Below are 18,438 nucleotides of genomic sequence, written 5' to 3' on the forward strand. Positions count from 1 at the left end.
GTTCTGAGACCAAAAGATTTAAGAACCGCTAGTGTAGTGGTTAAAAGCAGACTCTGGAGCCTTACCACCTCGATTAAATACCCCAACTTTGCCCCTTAGAAGCCAAGAGACTTCTTTGTGCCTCAGTTTTCCACCAAGAAGATGGGGATATTTCCTATCTCAGAGATGACATTGTTGTGAGGACTAACTGAATTAATACGACTTAAAGTCGTACAACACAATCTGGCACTTAGTAAGTTCTTGGTTTTAGCTTTGATTCCTACTGAATTTTTACATATTTTTGTGTTTGTTTCCAGGAAAAACTCCCCCACGTCTTATAAGAGGACTAAAAGGACTATACTACCCAATTAACCAAATAAATTTCATTCACTTCAATTAGAAATAGGAAAGACATTTTGTAAGGAGAGTCATGTTTCAAGCACGAATGTTACAATAGTTTCCACTTACTGTCAGTTTAATGTTCTCATCCTCTGGCACTAGGCATTATAAAAGTCTTCAGAAAAATTGAAATTCCTCACTTTTACAAATAGAACCTATTTTCCACATTAGCAGACGCAAGGTTTAGAAAATGGGTAATCTGGGGCAGGGCAACATGTCTGAGATGCATTACCCCAGGTGAACACGCTACTCGGGGACGGAGTCCCAAACGCGGTGAGTAATCATAAAACACAAGGAGGCAATATCATAACAAATGCCTTGAACCTAGGATTTAGAAGTCTTAGTCAATGCAACCAGAATTGTAGATTTCTTTAAGAAACACAGAGTTGATGTTTTGGGTATAGTTTTAATGCTTTTAATATAGTTTTAGGCACACGCTAAATATAGATGCTTTCCTTTCCTCTAAAAAAATGCATCATGTTTACTCTGCAAATAGTTTATATTGGAAGGTTTTCGTTTTTTTATATTATAAGATATTTTGAATGAGCTGATAAAGTTAGACTTTGTGGAGTGGTAGAGAGACCAGCTCACACGTGGAGAAACCGTCTTTTCCACGCTCTTTCAGTGCTGAATGTGGGCCTCAGGCGGGTCACCATTAGACTCCCCTGTGCATCTGGGTTCTAGCATGTAACGGGGAGGGAAGAGGTGGGACGGTGGGGTTTACTAAAGTCAGTTCAATGTGTCACCAAAGTGTAAAATTCTATGATTCAAGCGGCTTTCATTTTTCAGCAGAGACAACTGAGTGATTAAGAGCGGCATGACCTTGGGCGAGCATGCCTGCGATGCTTCAGCCGTAAAATGGGACTAATCATTGTATTTACTTCTTCTGGGTGTTGTAAAAATTGGGTAATCCACTGGGTAGTAAGTCCTTGCCCTTAAAAGCATATGACAGGGAAACTCCACTGGGGAAATGCAAAGTCACGGCGAATGTGTGCTAGTGTAACGGTGAGGGACTCCAGCTACTGTTGCTGGGTCAGCGGAGTGGTGTAAAACAATTGTTTTCTTACGTTCACGGCTTCCGTGGGGCCGGAATTTGGGGCGGTGTCACCCGGGTAGGTTTTGCTTGGTATCCGCCGGATGGTTGCTATCAGCTGTCAGTGGGTAGTCGTCTGAAGCCTGTGCAGGATGGTGCGGGCACTTGGGGCTGGCTGCCGACTGGGACCTCAGCTGGGACCGTGCACCGGAGCACGCACAGCGACTTCTCCGCGTGGCCTGGGCTGTCCTATGGTGTGACCTCCTGGAGAAGTCAGACTTCTTAGATGGTCCAGTGTCCAGGGAGGCAGAGTGGGAGCTGGATTGCATTTTATGACGCTTCTCGGACGTCAGCAGTGTCACTCCTGCTGCATTTTTACTGGTTGTGAGCAAGTCATTAAGGCCAACCCAGCTTCAAGGAGCGGGAAGGTAGACCTCGCTCTCCGTGGGAGCGCCGAATAATTAGCAGGCATGTCGGAAAGTAGCCAACTAAAACATTCGTTTTCAGTCTGTACTGTCTCCAAAGGAATAAAAAAAGAGAGTACTGAAAATATCAATCTGACAAAATTCCAAATGACCTTGAGGCACCCTTTCCCTGTCTCCCAACCCAACCGTGCTCACCTCAGGTTGAGAACAGGGACGAGAGGGAAGATAAGAAACAGCAACTGCTAGGGGCACCTGGGTGGCTCAGTCGGTTAAGTGTCTGCCTTCAGCTCAGGTCATGATCTCAGGGTCCTGGGATTGAGTCCGACATAGGGCTCTTCACTCAACGGGGAGTCTGCTTCTTCCTCTCCCTCTGCCCCTCCTCTCCCCCTCCCCCCCGTACACACTCTCTCTCTCTCCCTGTCACAAATAAATAAAGTCTTTAAAAAAAAGAAAGAAACAGGAACTGCTAATTGCAGCTTAAATAAATTCGCACCGCACCGCGTCACATGAGCGGTATCATGCGGTTTGATGCTATTATAAACTGGGCTCTTACACCAGAAACTCCCCAGCACAGGGCCTTCAGGTTCTTTCACCGAACAGTCCAGCCCGCGCGGGTGTGCAGGGCAGCTCTTCTCCATGATGTCGTTTTGTGCCCAGGGTTTCTTTTCACACATCGGTCCGCCGTCCCCTAAGATGTTAGCCTCATCTGCATGGGCAAGAGTGGCCAATCCCTCACTTCCAGCTGGTGAGACGAAAAATGCCACTTGTCTCACAGTTGGAGATGGTCTGAGCTTCCCTTGCATCCATCACCTCAGCGCACATCTGTTGGCTCAAATTCAGCCACATGACCACGGGAGGCTGGGAAGTAGTTTCTGGCTGGGAAGAAGGAAAACAGATTTGGGAATAACAGCCTGCCCCACAAATGATCAATAAATTATATTCTAAAATTCGAATGTTTGCAGCATTAACAAGCTAATCAAATCTTCCTTATCTCTATCAATTTCAGTGTCATTACTGTACCAATTGCAAATGAGTCTAAATGCAATAATGTGTATTCTTCAAGGCACTTTTCAATTTCGCCGGGACTACCAGCAATTCTCTTGCAAAAATGTCTGCACATTTATGATTAGCAACACAGCTCTTACCTGGTCTCCTGAAAATGAATTATTGTGAATTCCAAATAATATCCAATGGGATCTTAACAGTTTAGAAATAACTAAGGTGGAGAAAAGCAGCTTAAGAATCCACAAATGACCAAAATTGGTTGGGGGCAAAATTTGCTCACATTCTAGGAAAGAAAAGGTGGTATTTTCTCTCATGCGTGTAACAGTTATGTCATTAATGCATATATCATATGTGTAACATTAAATTCTAGGTATTTCTAGATTTAGAACAAGATTCTTTTCACAGCTTGCTGCAAATCTAACACTTGCATAAATGTTTATAGCCCCACAGAGCGTGCTCCCTAGGATGGGATGTTGCTGAGGATTCTGTTCGACAGTGTTGCTATATTAAGAACCCTGTACCAGAAATCCCCATCTCTGGTTTCCTTCTGGGTCTCCCCAAACAAGCTACTGAACTTCCCTGAGTCTATTTTCTCACCTGTGAAACAGCAACGCTACCTACACCTGACAGCTGAGGAACAAAATGGCGCACAAAAGCACTTTGTACTCCGTGAAACACAACTCCACACTCCGCGAAGCAGGAGGAACGCCTCGAGCCCGTGGCTAGTCTGCAGACAGGAAGTGCACTCGGCAGAGCCGCCGGGGCCTTGGTTACACGCACAGAGAGAACGAGGTTATGCTCTCTCACTTTTGATCCCAGCCTTGATGTCTCAAGCTAAAGACAGACTTGCCAGGGCCATGTGGTCCTGGGAGAACTCCCAGGAGGAGAGTCCACACAAACCCTGGTCAGCCGGCCACAGCAGCCAGTGCTGCCTTGGTACTGATGAAGAACTTTGACAGGATTATTCTGGGGCCCACTGCAAGTTTAGACAACCGACTTAGAGGTAATGGACATTGAGGGAAAATAGCTGTAGAATTTAATAAAGATTTACTTTTGGGTTAATTTGGATTAATTCTAGATTTACTCAAAAGGAAATGCAGGGGTGAAGGGGGTCAAAGTAGAAACTTTAAGTTATGAGTCAGGGGATGGGATACACAGCATGGTGACTATAGTTAATAATACTGTACCGTGTATTTGAAAGTTACTAAGAAAGTAATATTAAAAGTCTTCAGTGTAAGGAAAAAAGTTTCGTTAACTATGTATGGGTGATGTTTAAAGTTATTTTTTCTTTGTCCTCCTTCCCAAAGGCAAATAAACTATATTCTATAAAATTATGATGTGGATAGAAGTGATACAGAATTGCTCCACAAACCCAAAACCGAACTAAGAAGCTATCTCCTTAAGTATGGAAGGAGATAAATAAATGGAGGGAGTATTTTGTTGGTCAGGAAACATACTGTCGCCATTCCTCTCCACAGGTAAAACACTTCAAAGTTAAAAGATATGTATACAAATAAGGTACACAGACCGTGCTGGGCTGGTGTGGTAACGGGGTTGGAGACAGAAGCCGTCAGCAGTAATGATCTCAGCATATCGTGTTGAATGACAAAAGGCTGAACGAGGAACAAAACTGACAGAAGCTCAGTATCACGTAACTCAGGAAGAACTTAAAAACACCACAGGTGAAGCACGACATCTTTTTCCTAGGATATAGATTTAAAGATGTGTCAAACACCAGAGAATGGGTACCTGTGTGAGAATGTTAGAAAACAGGCTGCAGGAGCAAAATTAAAACCAGGAGTCTTCCACTGTCGGTGAGAGTGAACCTGTGTACTGAGGAAATAGAATTCATTCAACTCTGCGTCCAAAGTTTACAGAAAGACCCGTGTCTGCAAGCGAGGGCCAGTGAGTAGCTGGTGAGGGCAGGAACATTCTCCCTGCACCCACTAGAGAGAGACCACTGTTCCAACTAGAACGTCAGCCTTCCTCAGGGGTGCAGGTTTGCTCTAGAAGGGAGAACTTTAACACTTACTTCGGCAGACTGATTTCACCCCCATGACAAACTGTGAGAGAACAAACAGCTCATTTTACAGATTTAAGAAACCAAGTCACTTTTCCAAGGTCACAAAATAGCTCAGCGGGTTTGAGCTTCATGTTTCACTGGATTTCCCCCGGACGACTGCCTCCCCGCGAGGCACCTGAACCGAGCAGCTCTTCACGTTCAACCCTGAGGTCAGTTTTTGTTTCTAAAATGAGATCTAAACATTTTACATTGATTTTCTTCCTCAACCCGCGGCTCAAGGAAAGGCAGCACTGGAAACGGAGGCTGAGTGCACAGCACTGTCGTGCTCTGTGTGCTCACACTTAGGAATAAAGAACCCTTCCAGCAAGCCAATGGCATGCTGCCTCACTTTACCTGGGCTTAGCGGAAGCGACTTGCGCCACCTCCTGAGCCACGACACGTTCACATGAGTGACACTCAACTTCCTCCCTAGCTTCCGAGCCCCCTTACGTAGGTCCCGGGGCCGGGGGAAGGCTAAACCAAGTTCGAGGGGACGAGTCACGCCTGAGTTTCCCATATGACCCTGACAGCCAGGAATCAGTCAGATGCTGAGGCAGTAACACACTCGCTGGGCAGTCGTCTGGCTCCCAGAGCCCCGAGGACACAGCACTCAGTTTGTGAACACATAACCTGTAAACCCTGTCCAAAAAATGACTCTGAAAAGCCAAAGAGCTTCTGACTTTTATTCTTAGGTCAGAACAGATGAAGTACAGGGAGCAGCAGGGGCAAAAAGGGTGTGTCATACCATGCAGCTCGCACCGGTCCCCAGGCGAGGACACTGGTGCAAGAGGCAGACATTGCCCCCTCAGCAGCCCCTCAGAATCTCACTTGCGGCCTGAAGTGCATCTGCTTGGTGGCATTGTTCTTCAGTCCCGTCTTCAGCATCCACTTCGACTTCAGCCTCTGGACATACTGCATGTCCCGCTCACGCATCAGAGCCGCTCCTGTGGTGGCGACAGGGACAAGCGATGAGTTACTTGTGATCAGAAAAAAAATCCAATCTTTATAGAAAATCTCAAGGCCAGTTTGGGGGTAAGTGGGTTCTTAGATTTAAAGAAGAGCCGCTAACCTGGGGTCTCCGTGTAACAGGAGTGGGGGTTATGCGCACCCAGAACAACATACGGCAACCTGTACTTGTACACACTGCTCTGGGAGAAGCCTCTCTGGGTTTCATCACCTGGAAGGGTCTATAAGCCCCAAAGGTAATGCCCCAGTGATCAAAGGTGACAGAAAGGCAGAGACTATAAATTGAGTCAGACAATAGTTCCTGAGGAGAGTAAGATGAAGTCAGTGTCCACTAGATTTAAGTGGCTTTGCGGCTCACAGGCAGCCACAGAGAGGGAAGCCGCGTGTATATATATATGTATATATATATATGTATATACATACATATATACATACATATATACATACATACATACATACATACATATATATATGTATATATATATGTATATACATACATATATATATAAACACAGTGGCACTGAACACGGATCTTATCTGCCCAGGGCTTTCCATGACATCCTAAGGAGCTCTCCTTTGTCCGCTCCACAGTCTAGTGGACCAATGTTCTTCCCAAAGATCTAAGGATTGAGCTGCATAGAGCAGACACATCAAAATAGATTTAAATAATTGGATATTGATGTGGTTTCAAAGCTTAGCAATTTCAAGGGCCTGCTATTTATTCCTCTCACTTGTATTGTTTTCTCTGGGAAAACTACAAGAAGGGGTGACCGTTAGCCTTTATTATGTCCCACATTGTATCACATGTGCATTAGGACAGTCAACCCACACAACTCTGCCAGCTGGGTCCTATTATTATTTCAGTTTTATGAATGAGGAAACAGGCTTAGGCAACTTGAATTACTCATGGTCATCATGTAAGAACCACTTAGTGTATCAAGTAAGTCATGCCTGACTCCATAGCTCAAGGTATTTGCCACAAGGACCTGCTTGATAATTCCTCTGTATAATCTCCAGGATAATTTCAACCTTTGTTGACTACTAAGTACTTATTTCTGTAACTATTATCTATAGGCTATTTTAGAAAGTTACTGTGCCAGGAATATGAAGTTTTTAAGTAATGGAACTTTAGGCTTATTGCCATAAATGTATCCAGGAGTAACGGAAGCCCCCAGAGCCAAGAAGTTCAGTTTCTTCTAGGGAGGATCCATAAGGACAACATAAATGCAAAGGACTTCACCCAAACCCCGTCTTATAATAGGAGTTCCTGGGCTCGTGCACGGTTGTAAGTATCAACACACCTGTGCTGCCAGTCCATCCCAGGGCTCTGTACTGTTGGAGTATCCGGCCCACAGCCTTCCGATTCTTAGCAACGGTCACAACTCTTGACAAGCCAAATCGCTGTTTGTAGTATCTCATCAAGGAGCGGTGACCCACTCTGGCACCTGTTTTTCAAAAAAGCAAGATGGAAACGCTGAATTGGATAATTTTTCAAGGTAGAGCTACAGAGCAAGGACTTTCCCAATCAGACTTCTAAGGGTATCTAGCTGGAAAGGAAAATGGATAAGCCAGAAGAAACAATGCTCTATCTGCTAAAAAAAATTAAAAAATAAAAGATGACATAGTTTATTAAAAAATAAAAGACAAAAAATCAAAAAGTAGAGGGATTTTTAAAAAAGAAAATGGCAAGTCACTGTTACATGAAATACTCAGCATCTTGTACTTACTTACATATAATATGTCTCTTTAGAAATTCACACAGCAACACTTACTAATATGAATAGGGCCCAAGGAAGGAGATAAGGGACTTCAACTTTTTTTTTTTTTTAAATACAAAGATAAAACACACAATAATCCTGATGTTTAAAATCTAAAAGTCACAGTCTGGGTCTGGAGTAAAAAACCAATCTACCTTTTTTTTGCTTAAATTCTCTGTAGTGGTGGTTCTCACACAGGGATAATTTTTTATCTCCAGGGACATTTGGCGCTGACTAGAGATATTTTTGGTGTTACACCTGGAGGGGACTACTAGCAGCTGGTGCATAGAGGTCAAGGATATCGCTAACACCCTACAGTGCACAGGACAGTCCTCCACAACAAGAATTACCTGGCCTAAAAGGTCACTACACCAAGAAACCCTGCCCTGTTGTTTTCTACAGGATGGAAATCACCTGGTGCGCTAGATTTTTAAAGGACGATTAAGCTGCATTCCCTCTACAGCTTTTGCTTATCTAGAAGGATCTGGTAAACTATGCAAGTCATTCCTGCTTTCAGAAACGAATTACTACGGACTGTCGGACTGTCGAGCCCTTCATAGGCAGAGTGTGCCGGGCTTCAGAGCAGGTGGAGGGGATGGGGGCAGGCTTCAGCGATGGCTAACTCCAGGCTCCATCCGAACACGGCTCTCACTAGGCGCTCCTCACACAGCGGTATCAGCATTACCCAAGAGCAATCGAAATACAACACTAAATACGATTCAGAGTATTAACCAAATACCTTCCCAGACAGACAGACAAACACGGAGCAATTCAACAGCAGCATATATACACGGGGCATGAAACCGCTATTCCCACTGACCACGAGTACAGGAAATACGGCTAGGCAGAACCATGTGTTCGGCTTCTAGGAAAGTTTTAAACACTCACATACATAAAACCATTTCTTTCAGAATGTTTTGTGTAGAAAGACCATGAACAGGAGACTATAAATATTGCAGATGTATTTGCTTTTAGGATCTAGACCTTTCATTTACACAAAAAAATTCTGTCAGGTTATCTGAAGTCCCTATATCTGGGGCAAGCCACCTAGAAAATAGTTTGCTTGCTACATAGACATGGAGAGGAGTTATTTTCGGCTGACTGTTCTTTGTGATAGGATGCAAGAGATGACCAAAAAACCCCTTTCAACTCAAAGATGATTTGGTTTTTGGATACAATACGGATGAAACATGTTTCCTGGAACCTAATTCTTCTGGCAGCCTTAGAGTTAACAAAGCTCCTAGACCACAAGAGAGGAGTAAGATGTGGCTGCTGGACAGAGACTCAAGCTTAAATGAAGGCTGCTGTGGAAGGAGACCCCAGCACTATTTATTATCATTTTCTATTTATAATAATAGGTCAGGCTACTCCAGGTTTGCAATGCTCGAAATCATTACATGATAATGCTAGTCATTAGGACAAAGTAAGCCGATGTATTTATGGTCTTACGCAGCATTTGGACCTATGTATTATTGAGGAACATCCTTGAAAAGGTTTCATTACTCAAAGCCAAGGTTTCTGCAGCCAGCAGGGGAACTGAAAACACACACTGTTGAGAGCTAGCCCTGCCCCGTGTCAATGACAGTGAGCTCCCGACAGTAAGCCCCAAGAATAACGGGCTTGAACAGGCCAACTTGAAGGCCCCCCTCAAGGAAAATTATTTTTAGAACACAACGTGACTGCCCAATAAATAACAGATGGGGTATGTCTTAGTTATGGTAAAGCCACAATCTGTCCATCTACCTTTCACCACGGCAATAACCAGGCTCAACAAACAGGCTTATAATCGAAGCCAGTAGACAGTGGAAAAGAAATTACCTCCAACTGTAATTTTCTAAGATTAATTATACATTCTCGTGGATCCACCACGAGTTTCATCCGGCTACTCAGTGGCTAACTGGATGTGTCTTTCACACCAACTTACTCCACAGGAGCTCAAGGAACTGAGCCAGCCCACAGCCTTCACAGTAAATGCTCACAGTGCCCTCTACCGGATGCTCTTTGTCACTGGCTCCGGGACCACCTAGTGGATCTGAAATAACTAGATGTAAGATACACATCACAGGGACTGCTTTTGAAACCAGCTGAAAGCAGACCCTACAAAGTGTGGCTGATTAAACATCACCAAGCTCTGCACATGAGAATCCTTCTCAAATTAGCTTCATGCCGACATCCGTGCTAACACAGTCAAGTAACGGAGTATAACTGAAGAGGTTTCTGAATGGTAAATTTGCTCAAAGCCATACAGGTGACTGAATTCACTGCTCTAAGACGGTTCCATGTTTACAGTGCTTATTCAGAGATCTCCCATTCTCTTGGTTCATTAGAAAACCTCCCAAACCAGTACTGAGACATGAGAGCAAACCAATGAACTAGAAACCATCATGTCTCATTATCATCAAGGTGGAGTGAAGGATGACTAGTTTTTAAGTTAAGATGATGGAAGTACGGATGACATGAAGAGAGAGGCATCAGTATAGCTGGAAGGAACTTCAGAATACTAGCAGTCTTTGATTTACTAAGAAAGCTATGTTTTGTTATTATTTAAACAAATTCTATAAGGTCTCAGCAGTTAATTATCTGTGAAGACCCATGAAGGTAGTGAATGACATGTATTTAGATATTTTTATTAGTGGCTCTTTAATCTTCTCCAGGTCACAGGTGCTTTTAAAAAAACTACAGCATTTCCCCCAGAAAAAAATGTACTTACCCACACAGTTAAAAAAAAAAAAAAAATGCATGGCCACACAGGTGACTTTAAAGATTTTTTTAAATTTTTTTAAGAGAGGGAGAGAGTGCATGTGTGCACTCAAAAGCGGGGTGAGAGGGGGCAGAAGCAGATTCCCCACTGAGCAGCGAGCCCGATGAGGGGCTCTCGATCCCAGGACCCAGAGACCATGACCTGAGCCAAAGGCAGACGCTGAACTGACTGAGCCACCCGACACAGGTAACTTTATCACTGTGGCCTTTCCCCAGGAAAATGCACATACTCCAAGAAAAAAAAATGTGGATGACCTGGTTAAGAACCTGTGGTGTAAGGCAGTATCTGGCTGCTGGTTAGGTCTTTCCTGAGTCTGTCTAAGAGCACAGTATTTCACAGTAATACCAAAGCACTTACTGTTCTTCACTACTTCCAAGTCTAATATAAAAGAGCTGTCCTGAGGTTTATTATCTAATATTTTAAAATAATATGACTCAGTAGGTGGACCAGCAGCAGTTAGCAAGGAAACCCAGGCTTTAAAAACCAGGGAAATTGGACCTTCAAATTAATCTCATGCCACTTTCTTCTCTGACTGCATGAGGAGGTCAAGACAAGCCATGTGCTGCACAGCGTTGCAGGCCAGTGATTCCAAGGCCCTGAGGCCCTTCTTGGCCCACAGTGGCTCCCACTGCTCTGCTGCTAGCATGTGGCAGGCCCAAGGGAATCAACCTGGCTTGCCTTTGAAAGCCACCTCCAACCTCTCACTCAATCAACTCAGTCAACACACATTTATCTGGCTCTTGTGTGTCTGAGACCCTGGGCTGAGATGAAAGAAGCAATTTTTTCTGAAAAGTAATGGGGGAAGCCAGGCAAACAAGCCAACAATTACAAAGGAGAGGAATGTTACCACAGATATGCAAGTATCCCGGGAGCAGAGGAGACTCTCCACACTCAGGCAGGTGCTGAGTTAAAAAAAAAAAGCTGATGGAGGCCTGAACCCAAGTCTTAAAGGAGGAGGAGCAGGAAGAGAGAGAGGCATCAGTCGTACAAAGTCTCAGAGGGAACCTGCCCATGGGCAGGTAAAGGAATAGCACGGGACACGTGGGGTGGGGGTGGGGGGGCACAGCTGCTGGAGACACTAACTTACCGGAAAAACAATGGCTCCCCCTGGAGGAATTCCAGAGGAAAAAGAAAATAGACTGGTGTTTGTTTTAGGAAAAATGCTCTGGGTGGTAGAGTGGACACTGGATTGGAGATGGACATACAGGAAGCAGTAATAGTGACAGAGGCAAGTGTTACAGACAAAACAAAGAAAAAAAACATTCAAAGGCTGTTTAGGATTCGCACTTAGTAATTGTTTCAATGTGGGAGAGGAAGAGAGTATCCTAACAAGATGCCCATTTGGGGCTTTGGCTAATCTTAGAAAACTCAATCATCCTGGGAAAACGTGTTTTCTAGACAAAATACACACACACACACACACACACACACACACAAAACAAAACAAAACTCCTAAGTTGCAAAAATTTTATGTTTAGATGAAAATTTCTCTCAAATAGACTATATTTCTTAAATAGAATATGCTCATTGTTGGTACATTTTGGTAGAGAACGTGAAGTCCATGCAAAGCGAAGGCCCCATTCCTGATGACGTGCCAGACACTGCTTTCCAGGCCCATCTTACTCTGCTCATTCACAGTCTGGGTCAGCGTACTCTGAGCAAGGATGTGGACGCTAATGCGGTAAGGGGCTAAAAAAGACAGTCTTAGAAATTAACTTGTTCAGCTTATTTCCACCATAATCTATTGGTATTTTCACCAGAGGAAGACTACAAGAGGTTTTCTGTGGTATATTTAGGCCTGTTTTGATACTTTGTCTCACGGAGGCCACAATATTGTGCCTGATAACTTTCTTGTCACTGTAAGGAGAATTATATCTTCAAGACAAGTTCTGCCTGCCCATACCCTAAAGCTGCCTTTAGCTTTAAAAGGTAATTATTCCAAGTTAAAGAGGACTGTATGTACCTAAGCAGTGACAGTCTACATGAAAAGCAATAATATAAGATGACTTCTTCATCACAGTCATCTCCAAGAGCAGCATAGCTGCTCCTGCCCCCACCATTGCTGCAAATCTCCCAAGGCAGGGTACGGTAGTGGAGAAAAAGACTTCACTGACTATGATCTGGGGTCAATTATTCAACCTATCTAAGTTGCAGCTGGCTCACAGTTCAAATAAGGATACTGAATCTAACCCACAGGCTTGTAAAGATAAAATCATATATCCACCTACCATGCTAATTGCTCAGTAAATACCGCACATCATTAGGATCTTATTATCTGTACTGTTCCATTCCCTTTCCTTCCTCACACGTGTCTTCCGTAGCTTCTCCCATTCTTATCAGCTAATCATAACGCTGTAAACAATACTGCGTGCTTCTCATATTCATGGCTTTTTTCCCCCTGGGATAAATTCCCACCACATCGGTCAAATGTTCCCTAAAGTAGCAGGCACAATTCAAACTCCAAGTCTCCCTGCCATAATTAGAATACAAACAGGAAACTGGGCACTGTCAATCAGATACTCCCAGGACAAACTACCAGCTGGAAGTCTGAGCAACAGGAGGAAACAGGAATCAGTTCAAAGAATAAGCATAGGGCCGTGATTTACAAGAAAAACCTAAACGAGGCAATAATAATAATAAAGAACCAAATGGAAAATGTCTATATATCTGAAAGGAAATGACCAATCAAAGCATTTGGAATCATACCGGAAGTAAGCAAAAACACTGATTTAATTTCAACAAAACAGCTAACACAGAGCTAGGTGGCGGCCTTCAGTTTACTATGTATCCGAGAACATAAAATTTAATGTTTAACTACCTCCCTCAGAATGGAAGGGGATTGATGCGAACATGCCTCTAATAATCTCACCGGCATTAAGCTATTTATCTTTGACAAATACACTTACCAGAAGGTAGAATCAGATCCATGGTTTCATCATCACATTCTAATATCCTTTCTGCGGACAAGTCCTCAATTTCATCAGGGTGCCCCCCTTCCTTGTAATCTGGGTAGCTACTCCTGTAACGGAGGCATTAAGAATGGCATTAATAAAGAGACTAATACTTCAAAATTAACTAAAAGGCAAATTCTATTTGCAAAATGCCAAACCCACTAGCTACCTAAAAGCAGGGGATAAACAGTTGCAGGGATGGCACGCTGAAAAGTTTAGAAGAAAAACCAACTTGGTAGCATCCTCTGTAATAAAAAGTATGCAAGTGACCTATAAACTCAAGATGGATCACAGACGTAAGGGGAAAACTATAAGAATGCCTAGAATATAACATAGGAGAAAATCTAGATGACTTAGGGTTTGGTGAGGACTTTTTACATACACCACCAAAGGCACGATCCATGAAAGGAATAATTGATAAGTTGGACTTCATTAAAATGAAAATACTTCTGCTCTGGGTAAGACAATGTTAAGAGAATTAAAACATTAGAAATAAAACATAGGGAAAAAATATTTGTAGAAGACACATCTGATAAAGGACCATTATTCAAAATACACAAAGAACTCTTAAAACTCAACAAAAAGAATACAAACCAGATTTTAAAATGGGGCAAATACCTTACTGGGCACCTCACTAAGACATACAGACTGCAAATAAACATGTAAAAAGATGCTTCACATCGTGTCATCAGGGAAATGCAAAATCAAATGAGCTAACACTACACACTTATTAAAATGGCCAAAATCCAGAACGTGACAAAACCAACACCAAATGCAGGTGAGAATGTAGAGCAATAAGAATTCCCATTCACTGCTGGTGTGAACAAAAAATGGTGCAGCCATTTTGCCAGACAGCTGGCAGTCTTGCAAAACCAAACATGCTCTTAACACAGGATACAGCAACTGTGTCGTTCAGTATTTACCTAAAGAAACTGAAAACATGTCAATGCAAAAACCTGCACAATGATGGTTGTAGCAGCTTTATTCATAATTGCCCAAGCGTGGAAGCAACCAAAACATCCTTCAGTAGGTTAGTGGATAAACTGGTACATCCGGACAATGGAACAGGATTCAGTACTAAAAAGAAATGAACTATCAAGCCATGAAAAGACATGGAGAAAACGTAAAGGCATATTACTAAGTGAAGAAGCCAGTCTGACAAAACAGGGAGGGAAGAACAGGTGGAGGACTCCATATGGTTTTCCGGGCAGTGACACAACTCTGTATGATACTATAATGGTGGACACATGTCATTACCACATTTGTCCAAACCTACAAAATGCACAACACTAACAGTGAGCCCTAACGTAAACCCTGCACTTGCTGATGATGAGGTATATATGTAAGTTCATGCCCATAACGAGGGAGGCTGTGCATGTAGGGGTGTGGGGGCAAGGGTTATATGGGAAATCTCTGTATCTTCCGCTCAAATTTGCTATTAACATAAAATTGTGCTTAAAAAAAAAAAAAAAAGACCGAGCAAGTGACCTATAACTGAACTCTTTCACCTACTTGTTTCTAAGACGGTTGCCAGCTAGGAGGAGGAGGAGAATGTAGAGCTGGAAATGCAGCTCTCCTCAATTTAACCATTCTAAAAACACGTTCTAGAACAGTGCCATCCAATAGAATTCTGTGATCATAGAAACTTTCTATGCCTATGTGTCCACTACAGGCGCTACTAGTCACATGTGCTTTTAAGCACTGAGCTTTGAAATCTAGGTAGTGCAAGTAAAGAACTGAATTTTTAAAATTTTAACTTAATTTCTAATTAACTTAAATAGCTGCATAAATACACCTAGTATGCATTACCATATTTATTACCATATTGGACAGTGCAATCCTGTAAGAATGTTCCTAGAAATGTTCTCAAATATACACAGAATATAACTGGAGAGTTATACATTAAAATGTTAATAGTAAGACAGATAACCCAATTCCAATAAAGAAACAGACCAAAGACTTGATCAGACACTTCACAAGAAATATCCAAATGACCAATTAATATAAAAAGGTTTTCAACTACATTAATTATCATCAGGGAAATGCAAATTAAAATCACAATGGGATACCACTACCCAGCCACCAAAATGTCTGAAATGAAAAAGTTTTCCTCAATGCAAAAGAAGAATGAGAAATCAGGAGGAAAATGCAGAAGGATGATTTCAGACACTAGGACTTTTCTGAACACATGTGTCTGGAGACTATGCATGCTCGGCATGGTAATTACACACAGCTGCTTGTGTAGTACAACTGTGCTAGGTCATAGGCATCATGACACTAGGAATTAGCTGTTCAAAAATGCCTGGCACAGATTCCTTGCATCATGGACGAATTATCCAACTTTCTAGTTAAGGGTGAACCACCTATGGTATAATGTCACCGTCAAATGCCTGGGACTGGCCTAGTTCATCAACCATCTCAATTCCCTTGGGAGACAGCTTGTGATTCAAGGACTCTCAGGGAAACCAAGACATGAAATCTAATTTCAGTCCCTCTGTTCACAAGGTAACTGGCAAAACCGAGCTCCTAACTATTTAAACCACGTTTTCAGGTCAGGCAAACTTCAGTGTGGGCCTGAGATCGTGTCTTTATCAGACCTCTTTCATTAAATGTGTGTGCTCAACTCTCATAGTTTCTTATCCACAAAATGAGAGGGAACAATCACCCATATGGAAGTGTTACAAGAGTTATAAAGCATCTATTGTACTGTGCCGGACATGTGTCAGGCACCAGCACACATAGTATCAGTTCAATGCAAATACGATGACCTCACTTTGCTTCACATTACAAACCACAGACTTACCTAAAATCATAGAAGTCTGCGAATTCCAAAGCAGCATCGCCATCCGCGAAGAGCTTACAGTGGCTTTTGTCATTCATGTGTGCCTGAACAGCTTCCGTGGAGTAGAAGGACTTCCCTTTCTCATTGCACCACAAGCAAATCTTCCCAACACCAACTTTTTCTCCTGGAAAAATAATTTGAGGACAAAACATAAGAGGAGCTTTTTGCAGCCTGATTAAAGCTCACAGTTTATCTCCACAATTCCAAAAACATGCATCAAGTTTTTGATCTTTACAAAATAAGCACATAATTAAATCAAAGATTGATGAGAAACAAAAAATGATTGTTCCTTTAAAACTTGTCCCCCAGTAATGTGGTATTTCCTCATTGAAAGGAAAACTATTGTACTTACCCAAATATTTAATCAGTCCCTTAAGATTGGAAAGATACTCTATATCAGGAATAAAGAAGCTGTGGACTTTAGTCATATGAGCCACATTCTTCATGAGAGAGCTTGAATGATGGGGACAAAATAAGCAGTCCGTTATGGGGATGGCACCGACGAGGGGGCCTCCCCCTGCCGCCTGCTCCTCTGCTTCGTCCATGGCATCAGCGTCCTCACATTCCAACTCCTCATCAGAATCGATATCTTCCCAATCTTCAAGCCAGAGATTTGAAAAACAGTTAGTTTAAGAAAGTGGTAACTGCCATCGAAGAAACCACAAAGATTCACAAACATGAGATGGTACAGTCTTAAATCTGGGGGGACAGAACGCCAATTACATCCAAGGACAAACCCTCCCTTAGATCCCTTAGATCTCAATTTTAGTTCGTCCATTTACACAGATGAGTTTGTATTGCTAAAAAATTCCTTAATCTTTCTTTTCCAGTACACAGTAAACTCGAGGGAATCCGTCCTTTCCTAAGTCTATATGAACACAATCAGTATTAATGGATGTGGGACGAGGGCAGGAAGGAATAAACAGCTCATAAAATCAAGGGGGCTCGGTTGCTGGCTCCAGCTCCACACTTCAGGTTAGCTAGCTGTTTGAAGCCCTCATTTTGTGTTTTAATCAAATGAATTAAGTGCAAAGCCATGGTAACTAGAAACCCAGTAGAATTACAAACCCTACATAAGTTGGTATAGACGATATACTTCGAGTATAAATCTGGAAACTTAAGGGGAGGGCATTACCTTCTTCATCCAGGTCTTCCTCACTCTCCTCCTCCTGCTGCTGCTTTGCCAGCTTCTTCGCCACCTGCTGTTCAAACCACTGGAGCCGGGGAGGCTTTTCGGCCGGGTCCCGCTCGTGAGTCGCACGTCCTCCATGGGCCACCGCCGCGGAACTCCTGGACTCCTCCTCCGGCGCCGCGGGAGCCTTCTTGGGAGACATGGACGGCTGAGCCTTGATGGCCTGCTGGATGGCCGCGTTCATGGCATCCTTGTCCACGCTGTCCAGGCCCAGCCCTTTCTCCAAGTTCTTCTCATTCATCATCTCCACTTTCCGATTCACGGCGCGCACGGCCTTCTTCTCCAGCTCCACGTGCCGCCGGGACTTGAGATGGTTTTCGTAGGCGTTGAAAGAGGCAAACTTCTTACTGCAGACGGTGCAGTAGGTGGCCGTGCCCTTGCTCTCCTGCTCCGCCACGGCCCGCTGCGCCCGCACCCGCTCCTGGAAACCCTCGGCGGTGACCGGGGCCATGTCGGCCACTTTGCGCTTCAGGTTGTAGCGGTGCCAATCCGTCTTGTAGTGGGCCCGCTGCACGTCCGCGTCGCTGAACGCCACCCGGCAAGTAATGCAGGTGTACGTCGCCATCGCCAGGGCCGAAATAAGGGGCGGCCAGGGCAAAATTCTAGTCACGAGAGTCGTAACGCCACCAGACGCTCAAACCTCTACTCGCCTCAGCCCACCAAACACTACACCGCACGCAGCCTGCCAGGCTCCTTCTGTGAGAAGTTCCGGCACACTAGGGAAGTTAGGCTCAGCTGGGCAGGAAGTCCCGCCTCTCTGTCTGTAGCTGCGTCCCCTCCCGCTGGTCCCGGAAGGCGAGGGAAGGCCGGTAGCTAACCAGGCCCCGCCCACTGGGCCTCCAGTGGGTGTTGATTGTGCTATTCTGAGGTGGGTGTTGATTAGAGCGGCATGAGGTGGACGTTGATTGGGCCAGCCAGAGGTGGATGTCGAGTGTGTCGGCCTGAGGAGGGTGTTGATTGGGTCGGCCTGAGGTGGGTGTTGACTGGGCCAGCCGGAGGAGGGTGTTGATTGGACCGGAGGAGGGTGTTGATTGGGTCCGCGGCGGAAGGTATTGATTACCCGGCG

At 43.9% G+C, this 18,438-nt stretch overlaps 1 protein-coding gene across 1 annotated transcript; it reads right to left on the minus strand.

Moving 5' to 3' along the window:
• Positions 1-5,572: 5,572 nt before the first annotated feature.
• On the minus strand, positions 5,573-18,092 carry ZNF622 (zinc finger protein 622). Its single transcript, XM_026506715.4, has 6 exons — positions 17,316-18,092; positions 16,533-16,778; positions 16,142-16,304; positions 13,294-13,406; positions 7,171-7,314; positions 5,573-5,847 (listed from the first exon to the last, which is right to left on the minus strand). Exons 1-6 carry the CDS (start codon positions 17,935-17,937, stop codon positions 5,720-5,722), a joined length of 1,416 nt encoding a protein of 471 aa, XP_026362500.1. The 5' UTR covers positions 17,938-18,092; the 3' UTR covers positions 5,573-5,719.
• Positions 18,093-18,438: the final 346 nt, after the last annotated feature.

Source organism: Ursus arctos, unplaced genomic scaffold (assembly GCF_023065955.2).
Source record: "Ursus arctos isolate Adak ecotype North America unplaced genomic scaffold, UrsArc2.0 scaffold_15, whole genome shotgun sequence".
In the NCBI taxonomy this organism is placed as follows: Eukaryota; Metazoa; Chordata; class Mammalia; order Carnivora; family Ursidae; genus Ursus; species Ursus arctos.